Source organism: Alligator sinensis, unplaced genomic scaffold, assembly GCF_000455745.1.
Source record: "Alligator sinensis unplaced genomic scaffold, ASM45574v1 scaffold1308_1, whole genome shotgun sequence".
NCBI classification, from domain to species: domain Eukaryota; kingdom Metazoa; phylum Chordata; order Crocodylia; family Alligatoridae; genus Alligator; species Alligator sinensis.
In genome coordinates, this window is record NW_005842416.1 from 1,225,830 (window position 1) to 1,249,038 (window position 23,209).

Below are 23,209 nucleotides of genomic sequence, written 5' to 3' on the forward strand. Positions count from 1 at the left end.
TCTTTCCTGCCTATGCAGGGGGTCGGACTCGATGATCTATTGAGGTCCCTTCAGACCCTAACATCTATGAATCTATGCTCTCTACCTGTTGTGGGTATGGAGCAGAATGGTTACCTTTCCTAAGCCCCAGGCTACAAATCACACTAAAGAGGGCTTAGAATGATTTGTCTTGCTCTTCTCTACCCATCTCATATATTCAGCTGTCTACAGACTCGGCAGTGTCTGCTTCTATCCAAAGGATGGTGTCATGCAAGTACTCCCTCTGAGAGATTTGGGAGAGTTTGAATCAGATGAAATATTTCCGGTTGTAGTCTGCACCCAATTTGAAATGAAGTCTATTTAATAGCCTGTTGGAACAATACGTTATTACCTTTCATTACAATAGCTTGAAGATAGACCTGTTTCAGTCACCACTGGGCTCATGGTTGTATCTCATAAAAAGGGGACCAGCATTTGTTCATAGAGTGTCTTTTTTTTGGGTGTACTGCATCACTTTACTTATTCTCATCCAGTCTTTATGTATTTATACACTGTATCTTCCTTGAATTTTCCTTTTAATCCAATCATGTTACACACATTATTCCATTATTTTCTGACTGTGTTTACTCCTTTAACAGTTTCTAGAAACAGTTCAGTGGTGGTTCTGAATGTCAGGAACTCCTCTCCATTTCTGTAGTTTGAGTAACATTCTTTTACTTACCTTTTGTTTTGCAGAACAACTGTATCATCCATAAAGGTAAAGGGGCCACAAAACAGCAGATGCCACTTCATCCTATTGTACTGTTTAGCCACATTTCTTACTTGGAACAGCCAAGCATTCTGGGAGTCCTGCTTAGTTTAGCCTTGTAAGACAACTGTGCACATTTACCAGGTTTGCCTACATCATCAAAACTACTGAACATTCACACGGTATATTTTACGATGTGATTTCATTTACCTGACCTTTAATCATTTTGGATTCCTATACACGAGTGCTGGAATTCCAGCGCATCAGAGCAGGCCTGATTAAGCAAGTCTGCTGGAGCATGGCAATTGCCGCACTCCAGCAGCTTCATGTGTCTTGTGCATCAGCATCCCTGCGCTTAAAAATGGTGGTGGGGGCACTTGACCTAAAGCTCTTAAAGTGAGCTTTAGTTCAAGTGCCCCTGCTGCCATTTTTAAGTGCGGGGGCACTGATCCAGGGAGATGCGAAGGCATTTTAATTAAAGCAGCTGTTGGAGCTGCTCTAAAGTGCCCCCCCTCCCACCACTGGAGCATGTGTAAAAGTGTTCTTTGTTATCCAACAGTTGCAAAACAATTGCATACTGTAACGTACTGTCTTGTATTTGCCAGAGGAGCTGGTCTAACAGGTTTTTTGTCTCTTAATTTCCACAATAAATATACTTTAAGAAAGCTGGGTGAATACACGCCTGGCTGTATTACACAAATTGCCAATTGCTTAAATCATGAGCGAGACTTTATAAAGGGGGATACGGCAAGGCGCCGCGTTTATTGATTACATGAGTTTGGCATAGAGGTTCAGGCACACCATTCATACAAACACACACAAATCATCATACACATCATTACACACAGGCATACACGTTCACAAAACAACCATTTTATTCACACATACACCAGATATAGTTACCAGGAATAGTTGCTCAATATCAGCCCAGGGTGGCCAACCCGGGCTTATTCAGTAGATGATGATGATTTGAAGATAGCAGATTTAAAAATAGCAGCCGGAGTGGGGTGAACAGATGCATCTGTGCTCCAATGAAACAGCAGTAGAGAAAGAGACTCACCCAACTTGGCATTTTCAATGTGTTCTTTTATAGGGATTGGCATCCTTTGTTTCAGTACTTTGGGGTTTTTCCATACCCAGCTTCTGTTTTTGTGGTTGTTCTTCTTTTGTCTTCAGCTTATCTTAGCCTTGTAGTGTTTTTGTTGCCTGTCTGGCAGAATTTTTTCTTCTGTTATCTCCTTTGTGCCTTTGAGCTTCAAAGGGATTATTTAGCCGTTTGTTAGTTAGTTAGTGGTTGGTAACTTACATTTGGTGCCTTGTTACTTACATAAACAGTTGAATCTTCTCCTCCTGTCTCTATGCCATTCTCTCACCATTCACCCTTTTACATACACTCATACATAAAGGCTATGCAGAGTTCATTCACTTATGTCAAGCAGAAGGATACAAAATGGAGTTTTCAAGTTGCTTACAGGACAAGACTAACATGGTTATATTTTACTGTTATTACACTCTATGTTAACATTAACTACATTAGTTCAGTTCATGCTACAGCTGTACAGGATAATCAATCACAAATGTAGATTAATGATGCCAAAAAATGTAATAAGCAGTTTGTTGAAAAAAAAGAAAATTTTTGAGACTGCACTATAACGTTTTAATGAGCTTATTTGCTAATACCATCAGTTAGAATAAGAATTAGTTACATAGACAAAGAAAGAGAAAGGTGTTTCCAATATGTAGAATCATCCATATTTAATTCTGTGTTCAGGTTATTTTTAGTGGGAAGAGACATCCATATTTTGTTTTTCTCTGTATTTACCTTATTAAAGATTGTAGAGAGAGGCAAAAAATGGATGTCCCTTCTCATGAATAACATCTGTCCTTACCACAGAACTATTTCAGATTTTTTCTACTTCACAGTCAGATATTTATAGTGTTAGAGCATTACCGTGTTACCTTTGCAGCTATTGGGAGGTTCAAAGTGTTCAACAGATGTTGATTAAAGACATCCAAGTTGCTGTGTTTAACATTTCAGTTTAAGTTTAGTGGTTCTTTGATAGTTTATACATAGAAAGTCTGTGTCTGGCCTGGAGTAACTAATGGTGCAATTCAATATGTGCATTGTCTTTTGTACTGCTGTATTGCAAATATTAAATTACATCTCATAGCAACAAGAATCATAGGCCTCTGATGAACATTTGGAACACTTCAACTCATAATTTCAATGTGATATAAACCTGCCTACATTGACCATATGTTAATTTTGAATGACTGGGAATAAAGCATCTTTAAAAAAAGACACCAGTATTGTAGCAACCTCATACTACCCTCTCCTTTTAGGTAAGTAAATCATTTTGTTCTTAACATAAAAGTATCTGCATCTGTCAACAGAGTAGAATGAAAGGTGTCAGAGTCAGTATACTATTTACTTTTAATTATGTGTGTTTGTTTAATAGGCTCTGTTATGATTTTAACACTTTTTTTTAACATTCCTTTGAAAAAAACGCAGATAAAGCTGTTCAAGGTAAATAAGATTGACTCTTACAAGCTTCTTCAGAAATTAAGGACAAGATACTCAGTTGTTCTGCTGAATTCATAGATGTATACATATAAACACTAGCTGAAGGGCTGACTCTATACATTTTTTTTATTTGCATTTCAATGTGATACAACTCCCTTCTTTTTCTGTTGAAAAATGCTTTTCCCACCCACCCCTAAAAAACCCTAGTTGTAGACCTATGGATCAATAAACATGACTACATTCTCAGCACTTATTATTTATTTTATGTGCATAAATCCTGTTGGGAATACTGGGATTTTATTCAAAATATTGTAGAACAAGTGTAGAATTAAAAGGCCTTCAGAAGTTACTAAAGACGCTTTCAGACTGTCGGGTCATGTATGTAATTCAGGATTTCAGATGACACAAACTTGAAGGAACTTGGTTCTCAGTGTTTTCCTTTCAAGTGTGAAAAGTCTGTGTTCTATGCGTTATAACCTCTAGATTTAGCTGAGATACTGTAAATACTGAGCAAATATTGAACGTTCTCTATATTCCTGCATAAGAATTATAGAACATTAGGCTACCTATTTTTCAAGGTAATTATTTATTCTTTTTTAAACATCATCAAGCCATATGCAATATATTAACAATGTTGAGTAGTGCTACAAACCTACCTATACAAGACAGTATATAATTACAGACAAAATGTAATTTATAGCCAAAGATTTCTAACTCAGTTAATCATACTGAGTGTGTCTGCATGTGTGCTTTACTGAGGAGTTGACTAATTAGCTTTGCATTAAAGCGTCACCACCTACACGTGGGCCAGTATTAGGGTGCAGGAAATTAATTAACTTTGCCCTAAGATAGTACTGTCCCTGACAGAACTATCTTATGGCAGAGTCATTTACTGCACAGAAATGCATGTGTGTACAGGGCCAGTACTGCAGTAATTTGAGGTGGGGTGGAGCAGCCCCGGGCTAGCAGCAAGCTCGGGGTGTCAGCCACATGGCTATGCAGTTCAGCACTCGTGTCCCAGCCAGCCACTCAGCCGCTTGATGGTACCACCTGGAGCCCAGGGCTGACCCCCCCAGCCTGCTGCAAGGCAGGGGCTCCTCTGTCCCAGCGCAAACTCTGGCACAAACTTCACTGGAGTTTATTGAGGTACGTTAATAACTTGTGTAGATGCTCCCAGTGGGTGCATTTACACATGTCATTAACAGGCAGCAATAAACTGTGGGGCTTATTGCTCTGCAGTTTATTGCTCCTGGGAAGCTCCCAGGTGCACAGTGTACGTGTGCACCTGAACAGCAGCACATTGAGCCGGGTTGCAGCACATTGAGCAGTACATTGAGCCCTGTGGGTCAGCCTGCCAGCCTGGGGCTGCTCTGACTGGGCTCAATGTGCTGTGGCTGGGGCACGAGGGTTCTTCAGCGTGGGGCTAGCCAGCAGTCAGCCCATGTACCCCAGCCAACTAGCTCAGCATCTAGGACTTACATTTACAAGTCCTACTCTGCTACCGAGTTAATTAGTTTTGTGCGCTTTAATAGGGGTGCACGTGTAGATTCTGAGACATTTGCTATGCAGTTAATTAGTCAACTGCACAGTAAATGTCTTATGTAGAAGTGCCCAGTATGTGGTAGTAAGCATACATTAGGAATTTGCTACAATTGTACTATAATGTTATGTTGTCTGGCTTAAATGGGTTTGTAACATAGTGGGCATTTCTGTGCGAGACACTTTACTGTGAAGTAACATAATTTGCCGTGCAATAAGCACGTGTGCACATGCTTACTATGCAGTAAATCTTGATAATTGCAAGTAAATTTGCTGCCTGCAGCCTGGGAGATAAGAATCTCCCAGCGCCAGCTCCATGACTGTGGAGCTGGCGCTGGGAGCTTCCTGCTGGTGGCGACTGGGGATCCTGTTCCCTACCCAGCTCTGTGATCATGGAGCTGGGTGGGGAACAGGCTGTGGAGCTTGTTCCCTACCCAGCTCCATGAATACAGAGCTTGGCAGAGAACACGCTCTCAGCTCCACAATCATGGAGCTAGGTAGGGAACAAGCTCCCCAGCCTCTGCACCGTGATTGTGGTGTGGGGGCTGGGAATTCTCCCAGTCAGGGTCAGGTCCCAGCCCTGTGCCCTGCTCAAGTGATTGCTCCCTCCCCCTGGGTGCTGCATGGAGTGGTACAGTATCCTACTTATCCTACTTATATGTTAGATTCCTACCTAAAGTTCAGAAGAGCCCTAGGAGGAAATCCAGCCCTACTGTTGGTTATGGATTTGTTTGGTGGGGAAGTAGAAAAAACCAATATTTTCCTGTTTGCATCCATTCCTAGCTCATCCAATTACCACATGGAAAAAATTGAACTTTCATTTAAATACTAGTCTACTTAAACTGATGTACTATCAATAGTGTGCTTCTTAGTTATGTCACTTTAGAAACACAAAACACAGTCTGCATTTAGAATAGATTGGTTTTTACTTTTGCAAGTTATGCTTACTTGTATGTACTGTACACAGTTTATATACGCTTCAGATGTTAGTGCTGGCATGTTCATGTGATCTAACATATTGCTGTGGAAAATGGTACATAACAGAGCTGCTAAATTGGCTCTTGCTCTCTCCCTTATGGAATAGTGATAACTGAACCATCTCTAAGACCCTCTGCAGCCATCAGCTCAAATGCCCAATAGGCTTCTGTCGTTATCTTCCATCCTTTCCCTTCCCATTTCTTCCTGGTATTTCTACACAAACCTTATCTGCACCTCTATCCTTTTTTGGGAGCAAAATTCTTCGCTGTGGTTATCATTTCTTCCTGAGCTCCTTTGTAATGCACCTGAAATGGGTACCCTGTAAAATGGACAAGTAATAAAGGCAAAAAGGATTTGACCTGTCTATCATAAGTGATTTATATAAAATTTCATATATATAGTAGCCTGTTTGCAACATATGGGTTTATATTAGTGCATATTCAAGGCCAGATGCTTCTGTGGCTTGCATGCCAAATAGCATAAAGCATGCTGTGCAAAATCTGTTTGAACATTCTTTGCTTAAGCCAGTGTCCTCTACTTGGTACCAACTAACACAGTGAAACTGATCCTATATATTACATCCCATATCTATACACACCCAGAACATGTTATTCGAACGCGTAAACCAGAGGAGTTTGAACAAAGCCAAAGATCTTTACATGTAGATCTTCATATATCCAAGTAACATAATATAAATTGGGTTGTAAACACTTTGGATTTGTCTTTATTTGGAACACACCTATTACAATTTTAGTGCTACTGCAATTCATAAATTTGGTAATAAATTTTCAACTATTATCAGATAGGTTTGTGATTCTTGCTTAGAAGCTTCCAAGAGTCAAGCTGCTTTGTTCACAAAATTTATTGGTACACAAAAGAAAGTGAGAGACAGAATAAGAATTTCCAGATATGTGAGTGGATATTATCATCTCAGGCTTTTTTTTGGCCAGTTTCCTAGGAGAAGTTAAATTTAGGATTAGATTCCAGCTCTTTCTCAATTGGAGTCTGGCAACAGAAGCTAGGCTTTAAATTCAGAAGCTCTTTTCTTTTGGACAGCCTTTCCTTCTTTTGGCTCGATATGCCCCCTGACCAGCTTTTATGGCCCTGTAAAAGTGTCAGCTGGCTTGAGGAGCTCCCTTCCCAAGGCAGCTCCAGAACTAGCCTCCTTCTGGCTTTCTCCTCCTCTTTCCTAGTTGTTCTGTGGGAACTCAGCAGCCAAACTCTTCTTTCTGAACGCCCTGTGACTGCTTCAAAATCCTAAATAGGTAAATATTCATTCTTTGTTATCTGTAAAAGATGGAATCATTTGGGAATTAGCTGGTTAGAAAAAGTCTACGAAAGTTTACTAATAAAAACATAAAGGGAATTATTAGTTCTATTTCAGAGATGGTCTATAATTTTGGTAGGCTTTCCTGATGATCACCAATTGATTGAGAGCAGGTTCAGGCTTGATATCAGGAGGCAACAGTAATTTCTCTTTACCTAGTTATGCCAATAAAGTTGGAAAAAATTTTGAAGATTATGATACCCATCCTCCCTCCCCTAAAAAATTTGCAAGAGGTGTGCTTTATTTCTACTTCTGATTAGTAAACTATTTGTTAGAAGTTAAATTTTATAATGGTTTTATGCAAGAGGCAAGGGTTCTTCTTCAGGTCTGAGCAGAAGAATGTTGAAGAATGCCCTGTGTTCAAAAGCTTGTCTAACTTTATCCCAACTATACAGTTGGTTCAATAAAAGATATCACCCAAAAATTCTTTGCCACTCACATAATTCCTGAAAAAGCACAGCTACATCACTCTACCATTACCATTGTGGTTTAATTTAGCTCATAATGAACTTATTGAGGTAGTAAAGGCAGGTTTATTTTCCTAAAATATATGTTTCTCTGTATTAATTTTTTTATATGTCCTTCTCCAAATTAAGAATATAGTATTTGGAATGGATGATGGGATAGGTCATTTGAGTTTAGAAAACAACATTAATTCTAAATTATCAGCTTTTTAAAGGTGTTTGAAACCTGGTGGCAAACTGTTCTGCTTATAACATACATCTGAATCAAATAAAGTCTTTCAAAATGCTCTTATTGTTATCGTTACATTTAGAAATGTGGAGTTTATGCATATTCGGCAACAACTGCTATCTGGTGTGGAAGGATGGGATTTACAATGCCTGCTTGGGAAACTGACCTCCACATCTCTCTGAGGGATTTGCAAAACTTAAAGTTCAGAACAAAAAGACATGGGCGTTGCTTAACATTAGGTAGCTGATGATGACTTTTTAAACCCATGGAACCATAACATTTACAAATAATGGACTTCTCTTGCTCTGTCTCTTGTGGTCAGTTGCCACCTAGACTTCAACAGATCTTAAACAAGGCATTGAATGGATGTACCTAGTGGATGATGGATGAGAGAGAACCATAGTCCACTGATGGGTTTATTGATTGTCCAGATATTACTTTTACTGCTACTGTAGTTTTCATATCCATTGATTGTAGACAGTTATTCATACATTTGCTGACTTTAGGACATACTTGTATAGTATGGATGATGATGTTTCTTATTTTGTTTGTTTTAGTGTGGATTTGTTTCACTGGTAATAGTGGGGAAGGAGACTTTCTCAGAGACGATAAATATATAAGCATTCAAATATAGTCCATTGGATAATAATTCTTTTTAGGGTTTATTTTAGGTTTTACTTCTTCAGTTCATACCTCAGAGTTGTGAGTGTTTTCAAGGAGAGTTAATATAAATTTATCCCAACAAAGAAGAACAACTGTAATGTTTCTTTTACATCTGGTGTTTGAAGAGTTTCTTTAAGAAATTTGGCTCAAAATAATTATATGTAGATGTGTTCTTTTCTGGACCAATTCCAACTGTTCATATTTTCCTTGATCCTGTCACACATATGTGGCACTGGTGATGCTTCTTATTCCCCACTTTTCCATACTCTTTCCTTCTCTCCTCCTATGAGACTTCTCTCTCATGGTGTTCTGCCTACTTTACTGACTTCTTTCAGTTATCCTTGGAAACTTGCACCTCTACCTTTCAGCATCCACTTGTCTGATGTTTCCTTTAGGGACTTGCAGCCATCACAGGCATAGGGTGTCAATACTAAGCTTGGCTTTTCATCCTAAATCCTCCTCTCTATTCTGTAACTGTTCCTGTCGGCAGCTGTTTTATCTTGTCCATCACCCAGTTTTGCAATGTATGTATCTTCTTTGATTCTTTCTCTCTCTGCTTACAGCCAGTTCCTCTTTCATCTTACACTAGCTACAAAAATGTCCCTATGCTGTATATCTCTACTGATAAGACAGTAATCTATACTCTGATCATTTCCTGTCTTCGCTTCTACAATTGTTAGTTTGGGGCTTTTTTCTCTGACCCCTTTCTTTCCCACTCAATTGAAAACATTGTTGCACTGATTACTATTTTTCCCCAAAATATTGACTAGATCTTCTTCTTGTGTCTGTTGTTGCCCTACTTTTTTGTATATAGAATTTGGCTTTTGGTCCTTTCAGAGTACATACATGTTTTGTAGTCCAGTGGTGCTTTTTGGCCAACAGGCCAGATGGGCAGTGCCTGATCCCTCCCTGAGCTGGATCCAGCTGGTGGACCCACAGCAGGTGCCATCTGGCTGTGTAGAGTGGGTCAGCCTGGTCCTGATCCAGCCCCATGGCAGGAAGGGGCTTGGCTCAGTCCTGATCCATCCCTGCAGTGGGAGGGGGCTTGGTTTGGCGCTAGTCCAGCCCTGTGATGGGAGGGGCTTGGCCCAGCCCCAACCTGGTCAGGCAGAGGGAAGGGTGCATGGCCTAGCCATGTGGTAAAGGGGGTGGGGGGTGGTAAAGGGAGTATGAGCTGGCCCTGAACCAGCTGCCCCAGGGGATGGGGCATGATCCAGCTCTGTGATAAGAAGGGGACACAGCCTGTCTCTAATCTGGCTGTGCAGAGGGAAGGGGGTGTGATCTAACCCCAATCTGGCCATGTTGGGGTAGGGTTGTGGCTCATTTCCTACCTGCCCTGCTGGATTTATGGTTTTGGCCATGTGCAGGGCTGGCAGTACTGCCACTGCTTCCTGCCACCAAATTTCCTGCCTCTTGGGAGCACTGTGGGCTGGATTCCAAGGCTCTGTGGGCACCATTTGGCCCATGGACTGTAAGTTGAGCACCCCTGCACTTTCCATCTATCTGTATCTCTGCTGTCACCTTGTATGACACTCCTCCATGCTTTTACTCTTCGCTTGATTGCTTTGTCTCATTTATGCACTTTCATCTTTGCATTTTCCAGAGCTAGTTTAAAGTGGTGTACTAGCATATTTGACTAGGCAGGGAGGAATGTATATTAAGGTAGTTGTGTGCAAATATTACGTGATTTTCAGTTTGGCAACCAAACCAAAAAAAAAATAACTGGGGGGTAGGGGGGTTGAACTGATATATTTGCGTTTCTTTGTGCTACCACAAAGAAAATATAAAGCCTCATGGTGAGGACACTTATCTGATAGGTTAGAGTCCTGAGTACAAATCCACTATCTGCCTGACTCAAAGCAAGTATGTGATTCAAGATCTAATCACTAGCTATACTGTTTTCTGTGACACTCCCAGTCACTCCTTTTAACCAATCCACTTTGTATAAAATAAATACTCATTGAACCAAAGAGTAAGAATGACTGTCATATCTGGTGGTTACAGTGGTAAGGAGATTCCAGGTATGTAGGTTCAAGTTTCTTCTTCAGCAATTGCTTTTTTATTCACAACAGAACAATATCAGGAGGAGAGAGTAGGTGCGTCTACACATTCATTAATTTACAGTAGTTACTATGTTGAATTAAGTTGAGTACTTGTATCATCAAGTACTAAATTAATGTGCAGTAACTGATATTACTGTGCAGTAGCACCAGCACATGCCTTTTTAGTGATGCTTCTGCACAGTAGTCTAATAATACTGTGCAGTAGTGTATTAGCACTTTTCATGCTGTTATGCACTACTGCATAATATTATTAAGCTACTGCGTACTTAGCATCTCATGGAGACACGCCTAGTGAGTACACTGTCCCAGAATACCCTCTAGCTGTGTGATTAGAACACTCCCTTGGAAAGTGGGAGATTGAGGTTCAAATCCCCCAAATCAAGTTGGAAATTGAACTTGGGTCTATCATCCTGGGTGAGTTCCTGCTGGGTGAGTTCCTGAACCACTAAACTATTGGATAAACATCTGTGAGCAACAGTAGCGAAAATAATTTTAGCTGAAGCTATATGGTGAATTTGGGTTGAATTTGTGACTTGCTTTGCAAGACTAGAATGGAATTTCTTGTTAAATAAACTATTTCTTAGAAAAAAATCATTCCCTCTATACCAAGTTTCATTTGTTCTAATAAACTTTCAGTGGCAGCTAGTGACAGTGTTTGTTCATTACTGTATTGCTCTACATTGTCAAACATTCCAAAAAGCAAGCTATTTGGGACAGCATAATAGTCTGCATTATTCTTATTCTGGTACAGGAACACGTACACTTGGGTGATCTATAAATAAATGCAATAAAAGGTTAACATGGGAGTGATATACAGAAGGGGCTACACAGTATTTTTTCAACAATAGACACTAAACAAATGAAGATTAATTGTGTCGGAGATTGAGCTGAAAGCACCAATGTTTAAAGACTCTTAAAGTAAGCTTTGTGGTATGTTAGTTCGGAATGCAGAAATAGATTTCTTTTGCTAGAAGTGAATATGGAGAGAGCAGCCATAGATAGAACTTAGAAAATACTGAGTGCTTAAAAAAATAGAAGACAGGTAATGCATCTTTGTTAAATGGCTGTTTAATGTACTTGAAAATGAAATTCTGCCCAGTGATCACTTAAAAGAAAAAGTTCTCTCTGGCTCAGTCTTCTTGTCCTTAAGGGTGTCACACTTTACATATACAGAATGATGTATTTAGTGAAAATTCCTTTTCTTATAATTCTTTCTTTTGTACATGGCAACTAATACAACTTTTTTATATTCCTGAAGAGATAAAATACAACTCATTTAAGACAGTGGGTTGCTATGTATGTAACCAAAGCAAAATTTGTCCCCTTGGCTATTACTTTGTTCTAGGCTTTATGTCGAGTCCTAATCTTATATCAGTCTTGTACTTAAGCAGACTATATAGCATTTGTATGTGTAAAAGAACAATATTGAGTCACTGCTTTCATCTTTTCTTTGCTTATTCAACCTTATAAGATAGGGTCAGCCATAAACATCACATTGCCTTTTCCTTTGAACTATACATGCTGATAGCTGTCTCTCACTAATGGGGCCACATGTTGCTTAGGGACTGGCACAAACTCAAAGGTTCACATTTTCTATACCCCAAGAATTTAGAGCTTAATTAAAGACAAGGTGCAACAAATAAGGGTGGCAAAGAATAAGATGAGGGAAAGGGTGGATGAAGGTAAAAGATGAATCAGCTAAAAGTGGGCTATAACTTAATGATTTCAAAACTGTCATATTTTCCAAATTACTAAATCTCTTAAAGAAAATAGTTAAAAAACAGTAAAAAAAATCACAAAAAAAATAATAGAATTTTTCGATCACCTTTATGAGTTGTCCTATTTTTTAATACATAATTGAGGAGATGTCCGAGAAAAGAATTTTTAATGTAAATACAGTATGTTTTCTTGGTAGCTATATTGTACTTTTTCTGATATTTAAACATATTAGTACCATAAAAAGAAGCAAGAGGGCAAGTGTAGGCATTTCTTTGTTTCTTGTCCTTTCTTTGTTTCTTGCCTTTTTGTCGTCTCTTGTCATCAGGTTAACATGAGGGTTAATACTTGGCACAGCATTTTTTGCAATACTAAGACTACATGAGAAAAAAAACTGGTGTCTAAGGAAGTTAGGGACAACAAAACCATACAGAGGGCACATCTGCTCTGTGAATGTCTGTTGCTTCCATTGGTTTTGATCTTTAGCTCCCTTCAGATCCTGAGGATCTCCTCAGCTGAGAGGTCCATGTCCCTGTCTACTCGACCTCTTCCATAACCTCACCTAATAGTTGCCTGACAACTCTATCAGGTTCTGTCAGATATTCCTTATATAAATGTTTTGTTAGAAGGAGACAAATTGGACTATAGGATGAAATGGATTGCAGTGAACTCTCTGAATTTAACTGATTTGCTTTTAGTAATTCATACTTCTATTGACATTATAGAATTGATACTTCTACATAACTCTGAAGAGCCTTAAAACACTGATATTCTGGAGGGGCCTTCAATGGAAAGGACAGGAGGAACTCTAGGGGTAAAGCATCCCTTTGGGCCCTATGATAGCTTTGCTGGGGACACCATTTAGTTAAAAATAATCTCAGAAATGTATAGAAAATGTTCTTGCTTAGTAGCAAAGTGCTGGCATAGAATCTGATCAGAAGGACAATAGAAGGACAAAAATCTTCCCTCCATAGATGAATGGATCAAAAACTATGGTTGTTATTGACATTCATACAAAATTCAAGGAAGTGCTAGCACACTTTGAAAAGATGTGAAGACCATTTTCTTAGTTTCTAGATGAAGACATAAGAATAGTAAAAGATTAATTATCACATGTAATTGCAAGCAGAAAAACATACTTTTAAAATATTACTTTGTAAATAGCATCTTTCAGTTTTCTAAGAAATATCCTGTATTTGAATGTACTTTTCTAATTTATTTTAATGTTGTTATCAACATGTTTTATGTATATATTTTGACTATTTTAAATACATTTCTAATGCAAATTTATATATATCTGTATATGCCCGTGTTTCAGACAACTATGAAATGTCAAACAAAAGATGTGCATGATGAAAACATTTTGTTAATGAAAGCCCTAATCAAATGGAATAAAAATGTAACTTTTATGACATGAAAACTGAGGCAGGGTTGTGGAGGCAAACTTATTTTTTTCTTATTACTAGTTCAGGATGTAAAATAGTTACCATAAAATATGTTAATACAATATTTAAAATATTTTCTGACTGATTTTATACTTGATGATGGCCTCATTCTGAGAGACATTTTTGGCTATAAATCAAATGGTGCTTTCCAAAAACTATCCCATTTGCTCTCTGCCTTACAGGTAGCAATATTATTTCAATATGTTTTGGTGAAGAGAAAAAAACAACCCCCAATTTTTTTGAGAGAAATCTTTAATTCTAAATGAAAATGCTAATTAAGAATATTATTACAGTATTTTTTTTAAGTTGTGGAATGCATAGACGTTAGTACAGCTCTGTAGCTTTTAATGCCTCCATTGTGCTAGACTACTCAGAGCTATTTTTTTGCTGGTATCAGATTTGGGAATATGTTGAGATGTGTCTGCAATGGACCATTTACTGTATGAGACAGAACATTTACCATGAGTCATACTAACCAATAAAAAATAAATTGTGTGTAAATAGCCATGTTGGGTATTTGCATTTAGACTACTTTTACTGTTCACTTTTCAGCTTAGTAGTTGATTTTTCTATTCTTCCATATGTACATGTGTTTCTGTGGGAAGGAGTAAAGGCTGGAGAATGAATGTTGAGGTTTAAAATTCTCAGTATTAACATTCAAAACAACAAAAACACTCCTTGTAGAACGGAGCATATCTCCGATGGAAGGAGGGGACCCTGAAATTCTGTTTGCTTCTAGGAATATCTTTTCTATTGTGCAAATATTTTTTTTCTTAAATCTTTCTCAGGCTCTGTTCAGTGTTCACTGTTTTCATTAGAATGTTATAAAATTTGCAAAATGTTGCTTGGAATTTGGTTTCTTCAAATATATATGCATTTTACTAAATAATGAAAAGATTTCATAACTACAAGTTCTGTTTGTTTTGGGGTTTTGCTATTAAACTTAAATTAAACTAATGTTACATTTTATTAATTTACTTTCCTGGAACATGCATGATTCCTGGCATAATGTGATACAAATTTCAGAAACTGAATTGGGTCTAGAGAAACTAAGAAGAGTCAAACAAACTCCAAGAGTCTGTATTACCAAATATTTGTTCTTTCAGCCTTTTAAAGCCCAACAGATCCAAATCCAAGTAGAAAATATACTAGGCTATATTAATTACTTTAGCAAAGATTTAGAAGTTTTAAAAGAAGGCCTTGGGGAAAATGTATGAAAAATTCTCTCTTGTACAACACCATAATACATATTTTTAAAGGAAAAATTATTTTAAATAAAAAAGTTTTCTTTGATTTATTATTTCGTTGCAAATTCCAACATACAATATCTTGGCTTTAATTTAGATAATGAAAGTAATTTTCTTTGGAGATCTTAGGTTTCTGTAGAATTAAAATGCCTGTCTGCAGGTGAGATTTGATTTAATCCCTTGAGTGGTTAAGAAGCATTCCTGAGACAGTCCCCAGAAAAAGTGACAAGATTAGCACTTGCAGTTTACTGACAGGATGGCCAATAGAAAAGACTTTTAGCTGAAAGCATATAATGCTTTTTCTACTAGGAATACTGCTCATTTAAAATTAGTAAAATGCACATATGTATTGAAATATTGGGAGTAGATGCATTTATTTTTATATAGATAATGGAATGATATCACTACAGCTAAGGTAGGTGGAGGTTATATACTGTCAAATCTTGATGGTAATGCACGCCCTACCATGCCAACTTTGTACAAGTCAGAAAATAAAATCACCAGCTCAACTAGGCTGAATACTAACTTCTGATTAAAAAAAAAATCCTTACAATACCTATGAAAAGTATTTAAGGATACTTGTTATAAATCAAGGTTTAGAAAGCTTTTGATTGTTCACAAAAATCAGTCATAGCATGAGACGTTTAAATAATAAAATCATTTTCCTCTGTTTTTTTCTGTGTAACACCCATATCCTGCTCTCTCTAAAAATGTGAGATAACCATAACATTCTCAGTCTTAAAAGCCTGAGAAGAATTAAAGACTTTATTATGTTGTAAGTGTTTAATTTGAAAGAATACTAAACCCCATTGCCTTCTCTAACCCCGCGGAGAATTCTGTTCAGGGTAACCATAGCGTCTCATACACACTAACAGATCATTATTCAGGCTGTATTGTCCTTCCTCTGAAAGAAAGGTTCTGTCCTTGGACCTGGATCTTCTTTCATATACACCAGTTTAATCCAGTGTAAGTAGAAGAAATAATCTAACCATTCCATGTGCTTCTTACTTTATCTGTGGGCCATACACTGAATGGTTTATTTTAAAACAGTTGTGATTCAATAGGGATGTTTTTAATTTGCTGCCTATTCTTCTTACCTCTGAAGGACAAATTTTGTGAAATGCCGTAGTACTTTAGAACATGTTTTCTTGGTTAAGGCTTGGATCGTATTTTAAAATTAGTTTTAAGAGGAAGGAAATCGTGTAAATGCTTTGGAATTCAGATAAGCACTGTGCATAGGAAATAAGTGCTTTAATTTAGGGTGCCTAGAATGGGTAGGTCAGGCTGAGGATAATAAAAGAACAGATCCCAACTTTGCATATTGATTACGTGCTTTTGGAAACACTCTTCTGCTTTTCCCCTCTCTGTTTGAGAACATAGCTTGATGAAGCTGAAATGTGCAATAACTTAAGTGTTCCACAGGGTGTCATGAGGTAGTTGTTAGAATCATTAATACATGTTTGAAAGTAAAGAAACATGATGTGCAGTCCTCTGAGTACCAGTTAATGTAATCTTGGATGTGACTAATACACATGCCATAAAATAAAAAGTTATTAACTCATTAACACATATATCCTATTTCTGTAGCTATATAAAATGTACACATGAGCAAAAATATTACTGGAGATCGTTTATAGCAGTGAGTTGTTCTACATAATATCTTTCCAGCACCTTTTCTACATACAGACTCCTTTCAGTTTCCTTTGGGGAGGTTAGCGATCCAGTAATACTCAAAAGCAAGGGAGCTTGTAGAGACTTCAGTTTTAACCCTGACATGTTCAAGACACTAAGGGGCAATCAGGGCACAATTTTCCCTATTTTTATTATGCATATTTATATATCTGCACACCAAAATTGGAATTTTCTCATCAGTTCTACTGCTAATGATGAAAATATGTGGAGTGCAGAAAATGCTCCTTCTACAAAGCCAATGCAAGTCAGGGTCTCTTTCCCAGAGCGATAATCTTTTGTATCTTGGGAGGTAGAAGTTTGAGCTATGGTACAATATTGGAACAGTACTATTTGACATATTGACCTAGGCATCCTTCAAAATGGAACATATTTCTGCAGAGGTGTAACTGGGCAGTTCTGCACCTAGATGATGGTGAGGCATGGGATATAGTCCACAGCTGGACTACCAGGGGAAGTGGCACACCCTTAAGTCAGAACCTGGCATTGGCGCCCTGGTTACCACCCCCCAGACATCCTACTGTATATATCTGAAAACAAGTCAGGACCCCTCCACCTCCCACTATCCCCATTTAGATTTCTTTAATTATTCTATTCTATTCTTGGTAATGATAACTCAGTAATATCTTCCATTGACTGATTTTTTTTTTTTCTTTTTTTCCCCCTTAAAATATATGCTTTCAGATTTTTTTTTAATATCAAGGTTTGTCCCAATACAGAATTTTGTTATGATAACTTAAATTGTTTTTTGCCTTGGGGACCAAATTTCTTCTGATAAACTTTTCAACTGGGTGAAGTTACACAATGAGGGGACCTGGCTTCAGGTTCATAATAAAATCTTTAAATCCCATTCAGCTGTTACAGTAGTAATGGCCTAATTCTGCTTCCATTGAAGTCTTTGAGGTGTTTTAGATAAAGATTGTTTTCCATGTATGAAGTATGGCACAATTATGTGATCTGAATGGCAAAATCTCTGTTGATTTCAGCAGAAACAGGATGTGGTCTACTTTGTGCAGCTGCTGAAGTTTGTCAAAGTAAGGAGTCAGGTCCTGATTAAGAACAACCATGAAATATTTGCTTAACTTTAAGCATATGCTTAAGTGCTGTCATGAATAGAGATGATTTCCTGAATTGAGATTTTAATCCTGCAGTTTTTAAGCAGGAAAGCTGACTGGAACAAATGGGAATTTTGCTGAAGGAGGACTGAAATCTGCTATACATGATAGGTAATATTTTTCATATAAGAACTGGAACACTGATCCATTTGGTATCTTCCACCTGAATTGATTTTGAATACCATATTTAATGCACATTTTCCAGATTAACGTTAAATTAATGAGAGATGATGTAGGAGCAGCTGCATTAATCTGTGTGCTAGACCTTAGTGATTAATGTGGAACAAGCTGATCATCCTTGAGGTTGATTTGCAATTATGTGAGAGGAGCATTTCCTTGGTTAAGGCCTCACTGGATCATTGTGTTTGCAGTTTTGATCATATTCAATGTTTTTGCCAGATTTCCAAGTCCTAAATAAATGTCATATGGGAGGTTAAAAAAATTGCTCCCTATTAAAAATGGGAGGGTACAGGTAATGTGATTAATACATTACTTTAAACCAGTGTTTGCTTAAGCATCTCAGAAGTTGTTATACAAAATGTCAGAACACATTTCTCTGATTGATTTGTTTTACTATAAATTGACAAGCTCCCATGTTCAGTTTTATTTGCTTTACTGCTACTGTGCATTGTGTTATAGGATTTTACACCATCTATAAAAGGCTAGAAAAGAGCTATCTTTTTTGTTCTGTATAAGTAGTCTATTGGGACCACTAGATGACTGTAATAAAGCATTATAACACTAAGGATATCTATTTATTCAGAATTATGCAGTTCTTTTCCACAGTTTATAAGCCTCTAGTTATAAAGACTTTAAATAGCCATGAAATAATCCACAAACTCTAGGCTTTATGTACATTCAGTAGTAACTTAGTGACAGGAAATCTGTGGCAGTTGCTTGGCCAGTCATATCTATAATGTATTAAGGAAAAAAAAGTGTTTTATAAAACTGCTTGTAAAGGGTAAGTGGTAAAACTCTTGGAGACACTTTAGTCTGAAAGTGAATGAAGTACCTAAACTATTTGTTTATATTTAAGAAACGGTAGATCAAAGAGATACACTTGAGGGGGCGGGGAGGGGTGTCTTTCTTTAGCATGTAGGCTTCAGTGACAGTATCTATATGCATAAAGTCTTGTGAACATAAAGATGTAGTTGTTTAGCCATTAACACTGCTGCATGCTTAACTTTCCACCAGCCAAATAGCTCTGTACTTCATCTAGGAGTAGAAGAGGGTAAGGGTCCTGGACAGCTTCTTTATTAAGTTCCCTGTAATCAATTGTAACAGCCAGTGGTATCCGGTGGCTGCTACTTGCCTGAATAATGGCCAGGTGTAGCATATCCTTAATTAGCTTAGTGAACCTTGCCATAAATACATTGATATCTACCTTCTGCATGTGTATTTTTGCGATTAATGCGCGCAGACATAAAATTATAACAATGAAGAAACATGACCAAGGGTTCTGCTATTACAGGATCAGTTGCACAAATGGAGATGTTTCCATTAATCTAGTTTTGACATAGCTTTGTCACATTCCTGATTGTAATTGTTCTATGGAGGTATGACCTAGACAACAGCCAGAAAAGTAAAGCTGCTGCTTTTCCGTGTATGTCTGCATGTATATTTTGTAGGTATTGAACCATGGGTATGTTCTCCTTTGTCCTTTATAATTTCATAATTCAGCATCCATAGATGATAATTTATTTCTTAAAATACAGCTGACCTCCATGTTATAGATGAAATTCAGTTCTGAGAGTAGTGCATGGAACTTGTCTTGTTCTGGGGTAACATTTTTCTGACTATTTTGTGTCTCACTACAATCACATTATCTAAAGGCATACTTTTCTGAAGGTTTCTTGTCATTTGACAGAATTCACAAAGATAAGCTTTTACTCTCTTTATACCAGTTTTATATAGCAGCTGTACTGAAGCAGATTAGGTAAAGTGGCCTTCTTAAGGTCTCAGAGTCATTTTTAGAGCTGGGGTTATAACCCAGAATTCGTTTCTTCCAGAAACATGAAGAAATATTTAAGTGAATAGTGTGACACACGTTCTCCTAGACTATGAATTCAAGAATCACAACATTGCAAGCTTCTGTACAGATGCGTGCATATTCCAGTTATTATGATATAACCCATTATGATTTAGGATCTATGCCTACTGGTGCATTTTTTATTTTAGTGCATGTTTGCATGTTCTGCATCATTTTACCTGTTAAGAAAATTTACCTTCTCTGGGGTTTTTTTTTTTCAATTCTCTCCCTTAATTAAGTGCTATTTGTAAGTGATTCCTTTACAACAGTTCTTTGGAACAGACATGTTTTAAATGCACATGTCTTGAAGTTGTATTACTTTTCCTCCTTGACATTTTAAGATTTTCAGAATGAATAAATTGCTTATACAGAGTTGGTGGGGTAGGGGGTTGGTTTTTTTTTCCTTTTAAGATAAGAAGTTCATGAAATAAAGTGAGAGAAATAAAATCATACTATAAATGAATAAGTAATGTAATCCTCAGGAGAATACCCATGCTACCAGTAGTGTTCAAGAGTCATAATCTGCAATTTAACTTGTTTGTTCTCAGGCTATAGATAATGGATAAAAGTGGCTGGTTTCCTGCCAGTACATGGTTTATTTGCCAAATGTGATGTTTCAGACTTGTTCAACTTGATCCGTGTCACAGGCTCTTCTTATTAAGAGGCTGGTGTTGATAATATAAAGAGCTTTACATGCAGTTACTTTTAAATCAGTTACCTACAAAAATATTTTATGGTACAGGATTTGCTAAGCGCACAGAAGATTTGGCACATTATTTCAGACTCAGGTCCTGCCATATTTCTGTGGGCATGACTCCCTTTGAGAACACTGGGAGCTTCGTAGGCACTGAGAACTGAGTATGTTTTACAATGCCTATACGGAAATGGAGATATTCTGATACATTACACAAATAAGTTTTCCTCATAGTTGACCTTTCATATGTTGTTACTATATATTTGCTTTAAATATTATGAAAAAAATTTTACCTATCAATAAGAATACCTTCATGCTAGCAAACTGGTGATTAAGGGTGGGACGCTGGACCGCCCAGTTTAAACAGTAACACATTTTAGATAAACCACACCTCACAAGTAGTTTGTAAATTGTTCTATAGGGGTACATAATAGATACAGTCACAGAGAGCATGACCTGGAATTATACATAGGTACACAGATGTGGCTCCCGTGGCCAATCAGTGCTCTCTCCACTCAGTCTCCTGTGCAAATGTCTCTTCAGTCAACACTGTGTGAATACCACATTGAATATGGGTACACGGAGACAAGGCTTTTATAGCATGTTGGAGTACCCACTGGGGCAAGCACTATAGCTATTAACAGGCACCATCCAATATATGGTACCTCATCTAGATAGAATAAATGGAAAATGATGTCAAGATTGCATGTCATTGAGGGCAGTGTTGGATAAATAAGTTGAAGTCACCTTCCCTCTCCTTAATCCTAGAGACACTTTGCCTCTTCTTTTCCCTCTTTCCCGCTGTATTTAAACAGACCATTCTACCTACATCCTCATCTTCCCCAGTATTTCCTAAGTAGGATAGAGCTAAATACATCGGCTTTACATGACTTGGACATTGAAGAGTGATGATGGAGTTGAAATGGAAGATCTGCATCTCCACTTTATTGGAATAATGCAGCATTTTTAATACAATTATTAATATTAAACTAAGTGTTTAACCTGAGAGATGCAACATAAACGTGCACATTCAGGTGATTTAAAAGGGCTTATGGCCCAGTCCCCTACTTGAATGATAAGACAATATTGATGACTACTGTGATCTGTTTTTATTTTCAGATTGAAAATCTACAGGAACAACTTAGGGATAAAGACAAACAACTAACCAATCTAAAAGACAGAGTGAAATCATTGCAGACAGATTCCAGTAACACAGACACAGCGCTAGCAACATTAGAAGAAGCTCTGTCAGAGAAGGTAATGTTTAGCTTGTAACTCAATGTTATATGGTGCACCGCAGTGACATGGGTGAAGTGTGTCTAGAAAAGATGGTTCCTTAAACTTATCTAGTACCAAATGCAGAGAAGAAAGTTTGTGTAAGGTTACAGAATTGGCATGTAAAATAATTGGAGTCAACTTGGAGGTTTATGCCCCTAACTTGCTACTATTGGAACACACAAGATAAATAACCTGACCCAAGGAAATTGGTAGAAAAATTTCCATTGACTTTAGTGGCATCAGGATTCCATTTTGAGTTAACTTCTAAAACACAGGTTTTTGGGACAGCTCACATATTTGAGCTCAATGGGATGACCTGTGTATTTAAAGTTTAAGCACAAGTGTAATCTTTTGCAGTATTTATATTTTAGTAGTATTTACCTTATAATTATGCACGGAGAACACAACTATAGAAAAAGATTTATTATTTTGTAGTATTTGATCTTCTAATGGTATTCCCCATGTTAAATATACAAAATATAGCAAAACAGCATTCCAAATCAAACACGGTGGCATGATTTTTTGTTTCTTTCTATTTGCGTTCCCTTCATTGTTTCTTTTGATTATACTGTACTTAGTCTATCTAGACAGTTTTCTCAGAAGGTTTTAAATATTTACACAGGTAAAACTTCGCATGTACTCAGGGGCAGCAGCTTCCACTGCTAACCTTGGTTTGTTACTCCACACACGCTAACATATTTACTCTTTCTTATAAGCTGTTCCCAAGTTTTGCATTTATGAACTAACTGACAAAAAGATGATTAAAGACAAAGTTGTCTCTTGTACAGAGACAACTTTGCTTCAGGCCCCTGCCCCCACTTTCCTTTCTTCATCCCTCTGAGCCACTTCTGCCCCCCTGCCCCCACCTGCAACCTAGGGTCCCTGCCCCACTGTCTCCCATATGTCCCTCCAAACTTAAGCCTGCTCCCTCCCTCTCCCTCCTTATCTTTGCTCTGGCACCAGTGGGCTCCATCCCTGCTGCAGCCTGGGGCACAAAGCATGGCCTTAGCCCCACCCTGTAGCCGTCGTCATAAGACGTCGAGTGGGTAAGGTAACTAGTAGGGTGAAAGTGCTAGACTTTAGGAAAACTGATTTCAATGAACTCGGGCGATTAGTCAAGGATGCACTGCAGAGTAGGAGTTTTGAAGAGATGGGAGCCCAGGAAGGGTGGCTGTACCTTAAGGAAATGATCCTTCGGGCACAGAGGGAGACAATCCCGATGCGAGGAAAAAGAGGGAAAGGGGCCAGGAGGCTTCCTTGGCTGACCAGAGAAATCCAGGGCAGCCTGCGGACTAAAAGCGGAGCATATAAAAAGTGGAAACGGGGAGAGATTAGCAAAGAGGAGTATACCTCCTCTGCTTGCACTTGTAGGGAGGCAGTTAGACAGGCCAAAGCTACCATGGAGCTGAGGATGGCATCCCAAGTAAAGGATAACAAAAAATTGTTCTTTAGATATATAGGGAGTAAAAGGAAGGCCCAGGG

General features: G+C 37.9%; 1 protein-coding gene across 1 annotated transcript in view; it reads left to right on the plus strand.

Moving 5' to 3' along the window:
- Window positions 1-23,209, plus strand: part of LOC102387461 (ERC protein 2) — a 500,449-nt gene that overhangs the window by 400,737 nt on the left and 76,503 nt on the right. The window contains exon 7 of the mRNA XM_025211594.1: window positions 21,569-21,706. Within this exon, the coding sequence (XP_025067379.1) occupies window positions 21,569-21,706 (138 nt within the window). The remainder of the gene's footprint in view (window positions 1-21,568; window positions 21,707-23,209) is intronic.